The 18,841-nt window shown below is 36.3% G+C and overlaps 2 protein-coding genes across 16 annotated transcripts in view; one reads left to right on the forward strand and one right to left on the reverse strand.

The window, feature by feature from the left end:
- Nucleotides 1–1,367, forward strand: part of RAB27B (RAB27B, member RAS oncogene family) — a 54,283-nt gene extending 52,916 nt beyond the window's left edge. For all 5 annotated transcript variants that reach the window (XM_057699278.1, XM_057699277.1, XM_057699274.1 and 2 more), the window contains one exon: nucleotides 1,075–1,367. In XM_057699278.1, the coding sequence (XP_057555261.1) occupies nucleotides 1,075–1,264 (190 nt within the window). In that variant the 3' untranslated portion in view covers nucleotides 1,265–1,367. The remainder of the gene's footprint in view (nucleotides 1–1,074) is intronic.
- An 8,978-nt stretch (nucleotides 1,368–10,345) lies between these two features.
- The window catches only part of CCDC68 (coiled-coil domain containing 68), a 50,694-nt gene continuing 42,198 nt past the window's right edge, over nucleotides 10,346–18,841 (reverse strand). For 5 of the 11 annotated variants that reach the window (XM_057700324.1, XM_057700326.1, XM_057700328.1 and 2 more), the window contains 2 exons: nucleotides 15,961–16,037; nucleotides 10,346–13,514 (listed from right to left, as the gene is read on the reverse strand). In XM_057700324.1, the coding sequence (XP_057556307.1) occupies nucleotides 13,457–13,514; nucleotides 15,961–16,037 (135 nt within the window). In that variant the 3' untranslated portion in view covers nucleotides 10,346–13,456. Of the gene's footprint in view, nucleotides 14,359–15,960; nucleotides 17,091–18,841 lie in introns of all 11 variants that reach the window. The other 6 variants (XR_009048133.1, XR_009048130.1, XR_009048131.1 and 3 more) reach the window with 6 other exon arrangements.

Raw genomic sequence — 18,841 nt, forward strand, 5'->3', positions numbered from 1 at the left:
CTCTGACCTTGCACACTGCTGCTTAATAATGGGACAGGGTCACGAGACTGATATTAGGAGGGATCCCCTTGATTCAGGAATGACACGTGAATGAAAAAGATCTTCCAGAGGAATATATGTGAGGTTTTTAATGAATTATTTCATAATAGTAGCAACTAACATTTACTGAATGCTTATTATGTGCTAGCAACTATTCCTAGACTTTAACTCATCTGACCCCTCATAATCATGTGTATGAAATCTAGAGTTATCCCATTTTATGTATGAGGAATTGAGACACAGAGAGATTGAATAACTGATGGAAGGCCACATAGCTAGCAAGTAGAAGAGCTTGAATTCAGCCCAGGCAGACTGAGATCAGAGCCTATATTCTGATCAACTGTACTCTACTGCCTCTTAATTAATAGCTACAAAACTCTAAGGACTAATACCTGACCTGGACATAATATTGCAATTATTATCCTAGCTGAGCTTAAATGGTAGAGTAAAACAAATTTAAAATACCCCATGCAGTGGTAAATTGACTCCCAAGGCAGAAACTGTCATTCTTTTTCAAATTTAAGAATTTTGCCAAATCTGCCAACTTTTACTGAAAGATTCTCCTTGAGAGCTTTAAAAATGTACATGTCTTCTTGAAACTTCGGATTCCAAATAAATATAGACTGTATTCACATGAATATCTTATACAGTGCCTGCTTAATTTCTAAATCAGACTTCTAAATAATTGACTGGAGAGACGTAAGAGTTTAATGGCAGTATCAATCACTGGTTTAGGCATTTTTACCCTCTTAATATTTTAAAATCAGGGATGATGCTTTGGCTTCAAGTCCCTGATCACCTCCTATATCAGTTTCCTTGCCCATAAAACTGGTTACGCCCATACTGAAAGGCAACCCACCAGTTTTCACTCACTGAGGAAAAACAAGGCTGTTTTCCAACTCAGCCAGCAAAATTGTGATTATTTCACAATTTCTCAGCCAGCCATGTTTTTGCATATGTGACTCATTGGCACATCTTGTTGTATCTTTTCTGGTTCCTTCCTCTCAAAAATATTTGTCATCTTTTCCATGCTAGCATACCATATTTTGAAACAAGTGCAGCCACTGGCCAGAACGTGGAAAAAGCTGTGGAAACCCTTTTGGACTTAATAATGAAACGAATGGAACAGTGTGTAGAGAAGACCCAAGTCCCCGACACTGTCAATGGCGGCAGCTCTGGGAAGCTGGATGGTGACAAGGCAGCAGAGAAGAAATGTGCCTGCTAGACTTTACCCTAGGACCTGATCATCCAGAACCCCACGCAAACATCACTTTCAAAAAGAGCGACAAACCATACAATTGCTGATGAGTAGACCATGCATAATGGCATGCCTTTCTTTTTCTGCCAGAAAATCTACTTTAAGAAACCAGAATAGTCAACAGTGTTCAAAAGTGTTGACCAGTTGTCCCTGAGGCCCCTCCAAACAAGATCAAGGATTTCCCAGTGTCATCATACCATCATGGACACGCAATTCATTTTTCTTATAAAGAAGATGAGTATGTAAGAGAGTGTACAAGAAGAAATACCAGTGAGTTTTCAATCAGAACCAAAGGTACCTTGTCACATTGAGGACAAGAATAGGCTTCTAAAGGGATAATGTAGAAAGGTGACTTTTTAAAAAGGTTGGATTTACTTCTTATATAGAATTTGATTTGTACTTTTAGGTTTGCCTTGGGGGAAACATATTAACTAAAAATGCATATACACAATAAGGAGTTCTAAGTGGCTCATTAAGAGTGACATTACTATGTACATCCCATAAGCTGTGCTAGAATGACTACCTTATTGATAAGGTTATGAGAGGATGAATGTCAGACTTCTGAGAAAATGTAGGAGACTGTGTAATAATGTCATTTGTATATTCTTAATAAATGGCAGATAGACAAGAATAGGACTGTGAATGACAGAGGACAAGAGAAATGCCAGGAGAAAAATGAAGGTATGGGAACATGGCATTTGGACAACTGAAATTAAATGTATCTGTTACAGATGTCTGAGAGAGTTACTTAGCTAAATTTCACTCAAGCCAATCAGAAGCTTACATTATCAGTTGGGATTAAGAGAGTCTCCAGAGGTTTCCAATTCCAACAACATTTTAGAAATTGGTGTAGTGTTCAATTTCACATTTCATATTTCTTAGCAAATCATGATAGTCACAGGGAGAAATTAAAGATTATTTTTTATTAACTATGTCTTTGTGCACTCAAGAAAAACTATTTAGCCTTAATTTTTTTAGATAAAGTATGCTGGTGATATAAAATAAAAATTGACCATTAATTCTAGGTTTCTTTCTGATTTACAAAGTACTGGAAACTCTAAATCACATTACTTTCCTCCAACCTACACCCACCCCTGGCTTTGACTCAATTGTAAAAATAAAGGTGTGTCACTTTGTAAATCAACAACTTCAGAATAATGATGGATCGATTTTATGGTCACTCTGAATTTTCATGTAATTGATCACATAAAAATTGATGATACCTCATGCCATATTACAGTGTATTTAGCATTTGTTTTTATTTTGCCTAAGGCAAAATACCTATGATTGAACTACATCTGGAGGTGGGCAGAGATGGAGTTGTATCTTATTCCAGCAACAATTTGGTTAATGGCTTTATTTTTCCACACAATGCTGTCTTTTCTTTCTACAAATGATCACAAAAGTATTTTCCATTGGCCTATTCTTATTATTGCATCCAAACTAATATTACGTTAGTTTTTGATTTTAGTTTCTGATAAACATAAGCCGTTTCTATTAAACTATTATTTATGTATTTCAGTCACAAAGGCATTGTACTTTAGGTTTTCTCTTTTTATTGTGAGTATATGATTTTTCTACAGGAGAGTTCCTCTTTGTAGAAAATTTTGCCAATTAATCTTCACTTTTCTAGACTCTCTGTATATTTTTTGTTACGTTACTAACATAGGAAATTAAAGGTAGGAACCTTTAACCTCCATCTACCAACCTCCATCTGGTATGAATCAGTTTTAGAAACATAAATCCAAGAGATTGTCTAGTGATAAGACCCAGAAATGTTCCATGAATCCAGGTAATTTGGAAGCTTTGATGGAGTTAGTCCTTAACAGATTAACAAATTCTCAGTGTTAACTGCCCAGGTCCTCTGATTTCTGCAGCACGATGCCAACTTCTAAGATTGGTCACCAGTGGGTATCCCCTTCCAGGATGTTTTTCTCTATGATACTATTCATGACCTCAGTGCCTGTGCCAAGAGAATAGAAAGCTATTAGCTAACATCAAAGATGTTTCTTCTGAAAGGAATATGGGCAAAAACAATGTAACCATTGGTGTGGCAAAATTTGGTGAACTTTTGTGGTCATTATATCCAATTCTCCTTGGGATTCAAATTGTGATGCCCCCTGTATTTCCATAATAGTGAATATTTAGCCTTTCTAAAATCTGAAAAACATTCTATTTTGGATATGTCTTTTTGTTTCTTTTTATTTTCCAGTTATATGATTGATTTACATATGCCAAGATTCTGTCACTGTCAGTTATTTAACAAGCCTTTATTCAGGGTCTATTTTAAGATCATTATGTGATAGCCATAGCATGAAGCAGAGGGTGATGATGCCTCTAATTATAGAACTGTTCCTATAAAAATAACAATTATTGGGTAATAATCTCAAGAGAAACGAAAATTAATTTAAAATAGTATTCCACTTATAAATACTTGATCTAAACAAAAAAAGTTTTCTCTGTCAAGTTTGTCATAAGATCCCAAAGTCTATGTAGCCGTTACTAGTAACCTTACTCTTTCATTATTTCAGAATTCATTATTCCATACAATTCATTTTACAATTTCAAATTGATTTGGGGCCATGAAGAATACAGACTGCGTTTAAAGAATTGTATACGCCATTTCACACACAACAATATGTATTGCTTGTTACGTCCCTGATGCTTTAGTTAACGATATCGTATTTTGGAGAATTATTTAAAATGTACATAAAGTTCCTTTCTGATATAGAAACCATTTCTGGAGTGTTTACACTGGTTTCATGTTTACGTTGTTCTAACACAGTGCCTCAGATACCTCCTAGACCAAATTCGTCTCCAACCACATAGCTTATTTCCTGTAATGTTGTAGGAAGGCCTCACAGAGACACTAGTGCAGATAAAGGTATTCTGATGTCTTCAGCAAAGGGTGTAAGAATCTTATTCCAATCTGGAGATTATTAACACCATCTCCTGGTCACTTTCTGGGAAATGGGCATTACTTGAGACTCTAACTGTGATTAGGTACAAGGTTAGCTTTTAATGAAAAACAAAAATCTTATGAAAAATGTACCAAAAACAGTTGAGAGGATATGTCTGTCTTGGTGTGATGAGGGTAACAAGTCACAAATTGGCAGAAAAAAATGCCAAATGCTGGGGATTGAGCTTGTGGGTCTTTACATAAAAATGTCAAACTCTGGCCAGTCACCACTCCAGCCAAGTTGCTCTCATTTCCATATTATCAGCTATCACACTGCAAACAAATTCAAAACCAGCATTTTCTAAAGTAAATATTTTATTTGTTGTTTTTAACCAGATAGGACATTCTATATATCAATGGGTGTCCTTGTGATGCTTCTAGTATAAGTTATTCTCTGCCAACCTATACGGATAGAAGGAACTGGGCAGGAGTTTTTATCAGCCCTTTCTTGTCTTCTTTATAAGAGAGAGAAACTTGACCATAGAGAAGGATTGACTACATTAAAAGATAGTTTAATAACAGCTGAAATATTCTTTAAAGTGTAAATTTTGTCCACTGGGGATCAACGGATTTGATGAAGCTCATGTACATTCTCACCAATGGAGTGGGTACATCAGTTAGAAGGAGAAGCGATACCTGTAAAGAGATACAATGTGTAGGTGTAGTATGTAACCTGGAACTAAAAATTTGAATCCTCATCCATAAGGAATTTTCAAGTTTAATCTAAAATTCAACTTGTAAAGAGATAATATGAAGTTTCTGGTTTCCTAAGATACTTAATAACACTTTAAAAGGAAGATCTGGGAGCTATGTTAGCCAAAGTAATAGGAAAGCTGTCTTTCACCTTCTACTCCCAAGCTTTAAAGCATTAAAAGTCTAGTGTATTTGAATATTTCAGGGAAAGCTTTATCATTTTTCAAGATACCAAGATACTGTGTATATTTGAAAAGATTGTTTAAATATTCTCCAAAAGCTATATTTTCTTCTTGAGCTTTGACCAAAATGGTATAAGCTTATTTCTGCGGAGAGTGCTGAGTTCTTAACCATGGAAAGTAGATAGAGAATATTCTCTGAGAGGAGTGCTGTCTCAATGCTTTACAAATCTATTAAGATACTTCTTATAAAGTAGAACTGAGAAAAATAAAACATTGTTAGATGAATAGGGTATTTTATAAACTTATTGCCTTGGAGTTCTTGGCTAGAGACACAACCAACCATGATGACATTGTTGAACAGGAGCTATAAAGAGAGAATAGAGATTAAAGTTGTTTAAATAGAGTCTCTAACTATGGCAGAACATGGAGAAGACCATACTGACAAGGTTGATTTTTAGGTAAGAAAAAAAAAAAAAGAAAAACAGTAACAAAGAGTTTTGTAACCAGATCTGTGGCATATACTTATCCGTTATTTTTTATCTACCAACTAGAAGTTTATGCCCTTAGAACTAAGCTAATAAAAATTTTTAAACACCAAGTATTTTATGATTGGCATCAAAATTTGGGAAAATTAGAAACATTTTATTTACGCTATCTGAATCAAATTTTCTCATAAACTGAGAATTTAATTTTTTAAGAAGTAGCATTACAAAGATGCCTTTCTGCAGAGCTCATTTTACCAACAGGCTACAGTTGAGATATCTTCTAAATTCATATTTAGAGAGAATAACAAGCAAACGAACCAAAGCATGAGTACCAAAATGATGGGGTTATTTAAAAGGGCGTCACCTTTTGAAGAAAAAAAGTACAAAGAAATTGTTTTTGAATTCAGTTACTTAAATTTGTTTCCCGGTTCCTTTTCTTTCCAATGGGTCATGGAAGTCATGCTATTATCTCTCAGTTGACTCAGTCATTAGCAAATTCTGTAGGAGCCGCATGTCTGTTCTTAACCTTATGGATCCCTTATTTAACCGACGGCTGCTGTCTATGTCTATTGGCACATCAAAATGTATCTGCCCCTAGAAAGATAATAACATGATTATCTTTACTCTTCCCTTCTTCAGGTTATTTTTTCAAACAGTCTTTGAGAAGAAGCCTAGTATTACAGAAAGGAAAGTGGCCAGAAAGAATATTTTGGGGGCCATGAGTGTGTCATTAAATATGGCTTCTCCAAGTAGGAGGCTCGTAAATCCTGGGTGCCTCATAGGGTTCATGTTGGGCCCAAAGGAGAACATATATAGAAACTGGTTTGTAAATTATGTTCCATTTCACAAACTGGCACTATTATCCCAAGATAAGAATAATAAAATATCACAGTCGTACTTTCACAACCATACTTTCACAAGTGTTATAGCAGGGACAAAACACTAATTTTAGAAGAGATATTGGAACCTTGAAATGGGTGGTCGGCTTGCGGTCATTGTACTTGATTGAAAATGTTTAACATACCTCAAGTTATTGAAAAAAATATTAGTTCTGTTTCATTTTGTAGGTCAGCTTATATTTCTTTCAAGGAATCCAATTACCTACTAGATAGTATATTACAATTTGGTTAAAATCCTCCTTGTATAAATAGGGCTTTTGTGTCCATAGCCTTGTAAAAGATACTGACTGTATCTGAAATTATTTGAGGAAAGTAAAGTTATCCTACTTAATGTGTTAAAAGTAGACAATGTTCTGGCATAACACTGAAGTGCTTCACTGTATCCCAACGGTCTGCCTTTAAGTGATATTATCTTCATTTTTAAGCTAAGCACGTTCGATTGTTTTGTCTGTCATCTACTCAGATCTCTGTTTTGTCTAGTGCTATGAATGTAAATTAGAACTTTAAACGTGGAGTTTTTATTCTCTGTGCCCCTGAATAGACTGTGGTGCCTGCCAGACACTGTTAGGTCATTATTTTGTTGTACCAAAGTTCTAGTAGCTTCAGAAATCAGAGCATCCAATGATTTTGTGGTGTGTGGGTTTGAATACTATGGTTGAGAACTGTATTCAGTGATTGTTTCTGCGCAATTTTCAAATAAAAATGCATTTTTATTGATTATTTTGCGTACTCAAAGCATTCTGAAGTTGAATGTATGGTGGATGGGGAACATTAAATCAGTATCAGTATGGAAATTGTATTCCATTAAAAGTGATATCCATTAGGAACTAAGAAAGAGGAAGTGATCTGGATTTGGCCAAGTGGTTTTTATCCATCTCTCTAAACTTTCTAACATTATTTGTTTAAAGGCTGGGATTTTCAAGGGAATATTTCTAATAATTCTGAATGATACATTTATAAAACTAGCAGTTAACATGTTCAAAGTGTCCATGGTACGCCAGCACCTCAGCGCATTATAACCTATTTCTTCCCCATAATAAAATGCTGAGGCAGGTGTTAGTATCTCCCTTAGTCACAGACTGGTGACAAGACCGACATTCAAGGCCAATTCAAGACCACAACCATACAGCTTCCTTTTAAATGTTCATTTGCAAAGGCTGCCTTGTTCCCGGAGTTGTTCTCTCTCCATATGTTACATAGATAGGCTTTGCCAAGATATAATGATGAGTTTTTAATTTAAAGATAAACAACTCCCACTACAAGCAAATAAATCCTTGGCACCATTCTCTCAACTTTACTCCATGGTAGCAGAAATGCTGTTTCACACAGGCAGAATCTTTTGCCTCCTAGGTTCATTTTAAATAATTCAAGATAAGTCCTTAGAGACTTGCTTTTCCTAATGGTTTTATAGGGTGTAAAAATAGTCATAACATGCTCCTTATTGAGGAGAAAATAAGACCATCTTGACATTCAACTGTCATGGTAGGATTTCTCTTTTTAAAACTGTATGTAGGGACTTCCTAGGTGGTGCGGTGGTTAAGAATCTGCCAATGAAGGGGACACAGGTTTGATTCCTGCTCCAGGAAGATCCCACATGCCTCGGAACAAATAAGCAGAGAAAGCCCTAGTGCAGCAAGGAAGACACAACACAGCCAATAAATAAATAAATTTATAAAAAAAACAAAACAAACAAAAAACTGTATGTTTTTCACAGTTTTCTATACCAGGGAAAATTTCGTTTCTAATGTGGATTGCTACTTGCGGAGAAAGGATAGCTGTAATAAGAGTGCAAGCATTGCTCTTCTGTTAGAAGCTCATTTACAGGACTTGCATTATGGTTTAGGACGCCAACACACTAATTATAATTTGACTAAGGCTATAATGTAAGTACTAGAAAGATTTTGTGATAGAAATCAAAGTTTTGAAATTATCATCACTTTGGACCATTTGTGTAGGTCTCTGAGAGAAAGACTTTTTTACCAAAAAGTTTTTTTAAAAAAGCAGCAGACTTCAATCTCTTTGATTGATTCCCTAGAGAAATTTACATGATGAGCTCATTCACTCTCATGAAAAAATGAACCGGAAGGAGCGATTTGGCATCGCGTTAGTTAACACATTGGATTATGAATCCATATTACCCAGTTTCAGGGGCCCCCTTCTCCTCCCTTGACTTCCAAGAGCAGTTCTGTGTGAGTCCTCTAGGCCAACAGGATCGGTCAAAACAAGATTTCTCAACTGAACCTTTTAAGGGCAGTTTTCTCTTCACTTGCCCCTTCCACAGAACATAGGCTTGTCCCATATGTTAGGGAAACATGGGCAAAGGAGGGGATTGAGATACAGATTCCTGAAAATCGTTAGCTTGCCACCACTAGGAGGTCAAAAAAGAACTTGAAAGATGACTTACTAAACAAATAAAAGGGATGACTTATACAACAGAAACATGAAGGAATACGTTGTGTGGAAAATAATTTAGACAATACGGGAGCTTATCATTCACCTGCCTGTCCAGCTGATGTCTTGGCTATTCCAGAATACACCTGGCCTGCCTGTCCCTCAGGACTCATGCACCTGTGCTTGCTTCTGCCTGGACCCCTCTTCCACCAAAAAAACATGTCCTTCCAATCACTTCCCTAGTATTCTTCCTATCTTTGCTTAAATATTATCTTCAAAGAGAGAGGTCTTATTTAAAATCAGTATCCTATTTAACTGACCAATCTACACACAGAATAGTTTCAATGATCAGTCAATTAAAAATCGCAGCCACAGCATTTCACCCCGGTAACTCCCAATCCCTGTGTTCTGCTTCACTGTTCTTCACAGTTCACGGGAACTTCCCTGAGTTTATTATCTGTTCCTCATCATTAGAAGATATTTCCATGAAGGTAGAGATTTTTCCCTTTTCTCTCTTCCCTGCCACGTGTACCCTCTTCCCTCTCCCCACTGCTGTCACCTTAGCATCTAGAACAGTGTCTGGCAAATAGGGAGCCCCAATAAATATTTGGTGAAAGAAATGAATGAATCTTGTGTGAGAAACTGATTGAGTGCATTGTAGAATAACGTAGCGTTAACTTAAAATTTTTTTACTACTTTATTGAAGTAAATGTTTAAATCGTACTATTTATTGATTTTTTTGTCATGAAACATACCCACGAAAAATCACCACACACTGAACATTGCTAGTACACCCCAATGTTTCTTTGATTCTTTCACTCTCTTCCTCTACTCCTATCCTCCAATACTGATTTGCTTTCTGTCCCCATAAAATCATACGGTATGTCCTCTGTTTTTCTTCTGGACTTTTTCAAGTGTATAATCTGATATTTATCCATTATGGTAAGATTTGTGATTGATTTTTACAGTTGGGTTATATTCCAATATGAAGGAAGGAAGGAAGAAAAGTAGGAGAGGAATTATCATGATTATGATATTTGTTTAAAGAATTTTTAGTTATTGATAGATTAGATCCCTACTCTGATATTGATAAAGATTCTATAGTTATTTTCAGATCAGAAGACTTCAGGTCAAGTAAGAATTTTCAAAGTGAAGCAATATGGAAGAATTCGATAAGTGTTTGTGTGTTCTTAATATTATAATGCTACCATTTTTTTCAAATTTAGAATAAAAATGTAATAAATTACTTTTGCTGTTAATTTGGGTTCAGGGAAAAATAGGAGAAAAATTCAAGAGCTATCTAAATGTATGCTCACTGACAAAAATAATCTATTTACTATGGGTTATATTATCATGAGCAGTCAAATAACAACTGCTTAATTCATTTATGCATAATAATTTTAATGTAAAAAGAAACAAAACCCCACAAACTATGGCATCAATTTTCTTTATTTAAGGCATATCACAATCAAATGGTATATACTACACCAATTGTTTAAATATTTCTTAATGATAATTTATAACAATATATGTAATCAAAGTGAAACTAAGTTTCTTTTCATTTCCCACCTTCATGTATTTACTTCAAAGCCCACCTCAGACCTTCTTATCCAATTTTGATTAGTATAATTATAAGTACAAATATCTTGACTACAATTGAGCTAATGGTTTTTGTTTTTGTATTTTCTGTGTGGTGCTACTTTTAGACTAATAAATTTCATTCTCTATTGTAATGGTTTTTTTTTTTTATCACTCAGGAATGTTTATTTAAAGAAACAATTCAAATGATGAAGCTGAAATGATGAGGAGATTGGAAATAATCCACACATGACAAATAAATGATCTACTGATGTTAATAAAACAATGTTTTTGTATTTGAAGAGTTCAGATCTTTTCAGGCTTCTGAAGCTGCTCATTCCTATTCTCAAGAGATCCAAACACCATCCCAAAGTGAAGCTGGAGACCACATCATCAGGTCCTATGCATTACATTGAACTGTCCTTCTGTGTTCAAAAATGAATATAGTGAAACGCAAATAAAATCCAACAGTGTCTTTCTGTTTTTGATTTTAGAATACATTATTCTAATGGAAATCATCCAGGTTGTTACGTCAGTTAGATGGGTCCATTCCAAAAGCTCACATTTATTACAACCCAGCATGATGGCTGGGGTATAAGAGGAACTTAAGTGATCTCCACGTGAAAGGTGAAATCTCCTACCACACTGCAGATGCTTAAAGCAGAGTTCATGATCCCGATATTGCTACACATGTGCCAGGAAATGCATTCTACCAAAAATCTTCAAGGTGGCATAAAGGCATGAATAACAAAGGTAAAATAAGTAGATTTTTAGCAGAGAAGTTTTTCTGAACTAAGTACCTCAACAGTGAAAGGCCAACTCATCTCAGCAAAATGTTTACCTAAATAGCAAGTGTTGTTTCTGACTGTCATCCACAGTGTGGTGTAGAAAGCCAGCAAAAAAGCTGTGGTGGTTAAAGTAGCAAAAAGAGAAACATTTCTATATCTGGGAGGGATCTCAGACCACCAAGTGAGCAGGCAGGGGTATCAATAGCCAAGTCAAAGGTTCAAATGTTTGTTCCATAGTTAGCAGTTAGGAAACTTACCTAATCGCTCAGAGTATCCTCCTCTGAAAACAGAGGGTTGTTGGGAGGATCAAAGCAATTAATGCGGGTGAAGTACTTACAACTGTTCCTGGCATAGGGTGACTGTGACCTAAATGTTATTAGAGAACCACACCTTAAAAACTACAAAGCAATAAAAACCAAGAAGTATGAACCTCACACACAGTTATGCAACATTGCAAGGATTATAGTACTTTGCTGAATTTGTAAAGACATGACTTCATCTCACTAGTGAATACTTTTAAATATTTCATAGATCACACAGATGTTTCACATGCCACCTTGAAAGGCATGAAGCATCTTTCCTGAGAAAATATTTCGTTATACACCAAAGAGAATGATCAGAAAGCCTACAAGTAATTCACCTTTAGAAGGACAAAGGTCTCCCATTATGCCTTTAGCTGAAGTGGGTTCTGCTTTCCTGAGTGTCAGTATGTTTGCATTTCTACAAGTTAGAGTTCTCTTTTACTTATAGCAATCACAAATTCCACTATAATGAATGCATGTATCAAAATTTAAGCACAGTTTCACAAAAGCACTAGACATATAATGCCAAGTTCATGAATTCAGATTCTTCATGGCTGCAGACAGCAGCCATTGTCCCTTTGAACCCTTAACAAATACCTTTTTATGGAGGTAAGAGCTAACAGCACTGTTCTATTCTTTCCCTCATACATTTTACTTAGATAATATTAACGAAGATTGAAAAGAAAATTAGTCACAAAGTGCATCTCTTTGTGCTGATGTGTGAGTTGCCTCTAGCAACCAAAGTTCAATCCCAACTGAAGAACGGTGGCCTCCTAAGGTGTGATGAGGTAGCCAGGATTCTTGACTTCAGAGGGTTCTGTGGGTTGGGTAATTAGTTAAAAAGAATCTTTTCTACCTTTTTCTACCCTTAATTCAGTAGAGAATAACTCTCCCACCAATCATGGGTTGGGAGATGAATTTATATTATGGTAAGATATTTCGTATTATCCAAAAGTCAACTTTAAAATACATCATTTATTCACACACATACACACACATACAGACATATCGCAGGTTCAGTACCAGAGCACCACAATAAAGAGAATATCACAGTAAAGCTAGTCGCGTGAAATTTCTGGTTTCCCAGTGCATCTAAGAGCTATGTTTATGCTATATTGTAGCCTGTTAAGTGTGCAATAGCATTGTTTAAAAAATCAGTATACATACCTTAATTTAAAAACACTTTATTGCTAAAATATGCTAACCATCATCTGACAATGCGAGGTTGTCACAAACCTTCAATTCGTAAAAAGCATAGAGTCTGTGAAATGCAGTGAAAGGAAGTATGCCTGTACATTCTTCCTTATATTTGTATACAGTCGGCCCTCTGTACCCGCAGTTTCCACACCGACATTGGTTGCATCCGCGGATGTGGAAACCATGGATACAGAGAGTCAACTGCACTCCGCCACTTTATTTATGGGACTTGAGCATCCACATGGGTTTTGGTACTCGAAGGGGCTCCTGGAACCAATCTCCTGTGGATACGGAGGGATGACTGTACATAAAAACCACTATCAAAAGGTCAGAGCTGACAATCTTAACCCCTTAACCAGTTCCTTGAAAAAAAACTGCCCAAAAAAATTTCAGATTTTTTTTTAAGTTTAAAGCAAAATTCATCTTCCTTCGTGGGAAAGCATCCAGTTTCTTCATCCACTTAGTAAGTTTTGAAGAAAGAGTTCCTTTCCTTGAATATATATTTGTTTGATTTTCTGAAATGTTACCTTCCTGCAAAGCCATTGATGTACATATTAAATATAATACAATAAATTCCATTAAATACTGGCATTGAGCAGTTTAATATGTAAATTTAGACTGTGTTTCAAGAAATAAATAAGACCCAGATAGTGATCTTTCTCATTCCGATCTTCAGCCCAGCAGCTCATTTCCGTAGCCTAACCAACATCAAATATGGGGTCGTGCCTTCAGTCTTCAACTCACTGTGGAGAAGACCACACAATTATCAAAATCAAGCACATAAAACTTTATTGATATAACTGCTGTACCACCTCCATTACCATCTCCACTACTGCTGTACTTCCAAGTCTGAACTAATTGCTTTAACTGAATGGATGATGGTTAATTGACCGATTCTAATTCCCCATAAGACACAGCAGAAGCATGTTATGGATGCATTAACCTTATGTAAGTGGATCTGATTGTAAGAGGACAGGAGGGAGAAAGAGCTAGAGCTTGTGTCTGCCCTTCTACTCAGTGAAGACATGAACCAGAGTGACTTGGAGATGGGACAGATAAATCGATTGTTCCTTCAGGATGTTTTAGTTCTGTGGGTTTCTCACAGCCTAAAATTCTCTCTTCACTGTGTGAGTCTAGTTTAAAAATATATATATATATATACACACACACAAATATACACACACACATCAATATTTGTGCACACACGTATGTACACATATATGTATATATGTGTGTCTTATTGTTGCTGTTTTGTTGTTTTGTAACAACCGGATCCTTAATATCCAGCAAACCCTTTCATTGGTGTTCAACTCAAGAAACATCTATATGTTCTAATGCTTGGGGGGAAAAAAAACTTGTTTTCTCGTACTAACTGAAAGAATTCTCTGATTTAAGAGATTTGCCAAGATTAATTTTTAAATATATGTGATTCTTTTTTTCTTTGCATTAATGGCTATTTTTATACTCCAATTCCTCCCGAGAGTCATAATTCCATTCTATGTTGGTGAATCTAGACTTACCAAACCACACTACCACTTACCTTTTCAAACAGCCGATTGGCTAGATTTCCTTTTGCAAACGTGAGACCTGCCATTATAGATATATCATTGCTATTGGAATTTCTATCAAAATCATAAAACGAAGGGCATATTCATTTTAGCTTCCCTATTTCAATTCGGAAAATTTCCCATTTGACCTCTCCCCAGTCATAGGGAGAAAAAAAAGTCATTAAAACCATTACTTAATGAACTGCAGCTAAAGAACTGGTCGTATAAGTCATTCTCTCAAACCCTTCCCCTCTGTACCAGCGCAAGTCTCAGCACTCAATACTGAAGTCAGTACATCATGAAGACCATCTATTTCTCCCTCCTCTGCTCCACTCTGGTTCCATTCCCTCCAGGGTCAAAACAGCTGAGGTTGACCATGATACCTCACTACCCTAAGAGAATGTATCCGGTAAGGGAACTAAAACTGACCATCCTCCCTTCCCTTGGAAAGTTATGCTTGCTTTTCTATTCTAAACTTTTCATCTCTTCCTGCTCTGAAGTGTCTGCTTCTCTCACTGCTTCTGAAATGTGGGCATTTCACTTCCTCCTTTAATACTTCTGGGGCTTAATTTTTCTTTATTAGATGTTGCAGGGCTATTGGCCAAAAAGTTAATAACTTAGCATCTGGGGGCCCAAACGCTTTAGAAAACTTGATCCATGATGGCTTCATCTCTAGTCTCTAATTACATACATCATTAGCAAAGTGAAGCACGGTTATAGGGTGTCTTGAAGAGGGCAACGGATCCACCTGAATTCTTAGACTGATGCTAATCATAGGGGACCTGATTCTCCACGTCAGGCACTGTGCAGAAGAGAGTTTCAGAAAATGGGTTTCTGCCCTAGAGAGAGACCAGACTAGGAAATTCAAAAGCTGCTAGAACAGGAAGTTTTTAATCACTTTCTAAATGATTCATGTAATTACAGACTATGTTTTCTTTTAAGTGATAATTTCATGGAGTATTATGGAAATGAGATTTGAGCCCAGAAGTCTTTTTTTTTTTTTTCTTTTTTCTTTTTTTCTCCAAACCTGTCACTTCAGATTCTGTCAACATTAGAAAGTGATTTGATGGTTTCAACTATCACTTCCATTCCTTTAGGGGTCATTATCATTGCTTCATTCATTCACTATTAGGTAGTTGTTGATACCAGTCCTTAACAATGCAGGAAATAAAGTGAAAAACAAGCAGCTAACCCTGCCCTCTTGACATTTATAGTCTATTTGATCTGAGATACAGACATGGAAATTTAAATAAATACACAAGATTTATGATTAAAATGCCCATCAGTGGCACAGAAAATATGAGCAGTAGAGAAACAAGGATAGTAGAGGGGATAATCTGTACTGTTTGGAGTAAGTGTTGAAGCCAAGACTGGGCTTGTTTTATGCCAAAGAAGAAGAAAAAAGATATCTAAATTTATTCATTCATTTACTCATAAAGTAAATATTCATACATCAGGCTTCAAGGATTTAGTGGTGAACAAGATTAATACACTTCCCACTCTCAAAGAACTGGGAGAGAGGCCATAAACACATGATCACAGAAGTATTAATCAATTGGAGTCTTTCTCAAGTGGGATGAATGTCAATTATGTTCAACAGAGGTCATGAAGGCAGATGGCAGTGGTGGAAGAAAAGCCTTACCTTGTAGAGACCGCCTTGGATACCTTCGTCCTAGGAGTTTCAGACCAGAATGCCACCTTGGTTTTAAGTTCTTTGTTCTAAAATAGAAAAAAAAAAATGTGTAGAGATTGCATAGTTAGCACATTTACTAGCCAGGGGCTTAGTGTTTCTGGTCGACCCACCACCTACATCCCTCCTTAGCAGGAAGTTTGTTGTTCCAGTCACTCTATTAGAACACAGAATGTAGCCAGTTGAGAGCCCCCAAATATTACTTCTGAAAATATAAACAAACCTTGAAAAATGCATCATTTACCAAGGGATTCAAATATAGTATCCTGACTTAGCCTCTGAAATGCAACAGCTGAACTCTCTGTTTCACTTTACAGTTTCTTTTATATGGACAGATGCAAAGAACTTCATGAAAGAATTTTATTAAAGAACCTTCTGAAAGACACCCACAGTATTGATTACACATTTGTCTTTCTTGTGCAATCTTGATTAGAAACTCCATGAAAATAGGCACCATCTGTTCTTTAGGTTCCCAGCATCCTTAGCCTCAGTTTTCTCATTGAAGCCTCAGTTTCTTTATCTCTGTACTTGTGGTAAATGATACACGCCCTGCCTAGCATACACGAAGATGAGTCAAAAATTATCCGCACTCTGGCTGTAGAATTTGCAGAAGTTTTAATATAACCGGAGTGTGGATAATTTTTGACTCAGCCTCGTATAAGGTGGAAGAAACAGATATCATGAGATCATAATATTTTAAATCTGGAAGCACCTTTGGAATTTTGGGAGATAATGCAATGGCTAATAACAGGAACTGTAAGCATTTACGTTTTCAGGTACAAATTCTAGCACAACCACTTACTAGCTGTGTGACCTCATTTAGGTTACTTATCCCCTCTGTGCCTAATTTCCTCATTCATATTAATAGATATGTTCATAGTCCCTTCTTCACAGGTTCTGAAATGAGATAAAGATATGCAAACTACTCAGCTGGGTGTCTGGCACAGATTTTAAGACTTAAAGGCAGTTGGTTATGATTTTCTAGTCCAAGGACCATTATTATAACAAAAAACTGAGATCTGAAGAGTTTAAATGTCCAGCATCTTGTTCAGGGCAGAACTTAGATTCAAAGTCAGGTCCTCCTATAAATGGGAAGGAAATCCAAAAAAGAGGGAATATATGTGTAAGTACAGTTGATTCCCTTTGCTGTACAGTTAAAACTAACACAGCATTGTAAAGCAACTATACTCCAATAAAAATTAACACACACACACACACACACACACAAAAGGAAAGGAAAAACAAACAAAAACCCCCACAAATTCAGGTCTTCCTAGTCCAGACACAGTACTTTCTCTACAACTCAGCCAAGCCAAATAATTTATACAGCTCCGGAAAGTGAGTCTTTCCAGTGAAGAATCATTCCCCACCCCCCACCCCCAACACCCTGCCAGCAATACACCCAGTTACACAGTCCCTGCCACGCCAGGTCTGCAGCACCACGCCATGTCTGCAGCACCATGCCAGGAGCAGAGGGAATGTGAAACAGCACAAGAAAGCATAGCATCTTCCCTTTAGGTACACAGCATCCATACATGGTAGAGGTGATAAAACAAACATGTGACCATTAAAAAATAATAAATAAATAAGTAAATAAATAAATATAATTCAAAGAGATGCCAGTAATTCATTACTACATAAAAGGTATAAACAGAAATCAGTGTGACTAGAATAATTTTCCTACACAATGAGGTTTAACCTGGACCTTGAAGACAAGGTGAAATGGGTTAGGTGGAAAAAAGGGAGAGAAGAAAGATGAAGGCACAGTTCTTAAAGTGTAATCCTGGAATCAACAATCTCAATATCCCCTAGGAACTTACTAGAACTACAAGTCCTCAATTCCCAACCAAGCCATTGGATCAGAAATCTGGGGTGGCCAGTTGATGTGTGTTAAGATGCTCACCAGATGATTCTGATGTCTGCTCACATTGAAGAGCCATTGGACTGAAGGAGTGGTTTTCAGTGTTGGTTGTATATTGGAATTACCTGGGAGATTTACAATCCAGTGATGCCTGGGTCCTACCCCCAAAGTTTCCATTTAATTTGCGTTCAGGAGTTTTCAAAACTCCACAAGTGATACTAATGTGCAGTTAAGATGAAGAACCACTGAACTAAAGAAAGCAGAGACAAGATATGAATTTTGTGCTTTCTATCCCTCAGCATCTACATGGAATAATAACTAAAGGATGGAGCAAAAATCTTCACAAATGAATCATTTCACTGTGATATTTCAAGAGTTAAGCACTTAAGTCTCACCCAGGAAGTGTACTTCAGATCTGACAAATTGATGGTAAATATGTTCCTTGTATACTGGAGATAAATTGAATATACACTCCAAACAAGTGCAGGCATATATCAGGGCCAAGTACGTGGCTGAGAAAAACTCCTCTCTGTACAGTACTTTACAAGTTACAAAGCACAACTTGAAACACAATATCATGATGACAACATGCAATGGAATAAAAATATTTCTGTGGCTGGACAAGTATGTAGAAGCTATTTGGAGTTTTTCCAAAATAAACTCCTACTTTCTCAAGTTGTTGGGTTCCAAACAATACAGAAGCACAAGAGTTACCACCTTAGACTGTCTTTATTTTCATATAGTTCAACTTCTGTATTGATTTATTTCATCCACTGGATGAAGGTCTTTATTTTTGATTCATGGGCTTTCCTATGCTTTCCTTTAACTAAAACAACCAAATGCATGAGTTTTATTTACATCATTGACTTACAGAATTACAAACCACTGACCAGAGTAAGTCCACCATTATTATGATGCTATCCAAGGATAGTTCATTGACTCAGTTTTCCAAAAGAACCTAACTTTTGCATA

Source organism: Hippopotamus amphibius, chromosome 11 (assembly GCF_030028045.1).
Source record: "Hippopotamus amphibius kiboko isolate mHipAmp2 chromosome 11, mHipAmp2.hap2, whole genome shotgun sequence".
NCBI lineage: Eukaryota > Metazoa > Chordata > Mammalia > Artiodactyla > Hippopotamidae > Hippopotamus > Hippopotamus amphibius.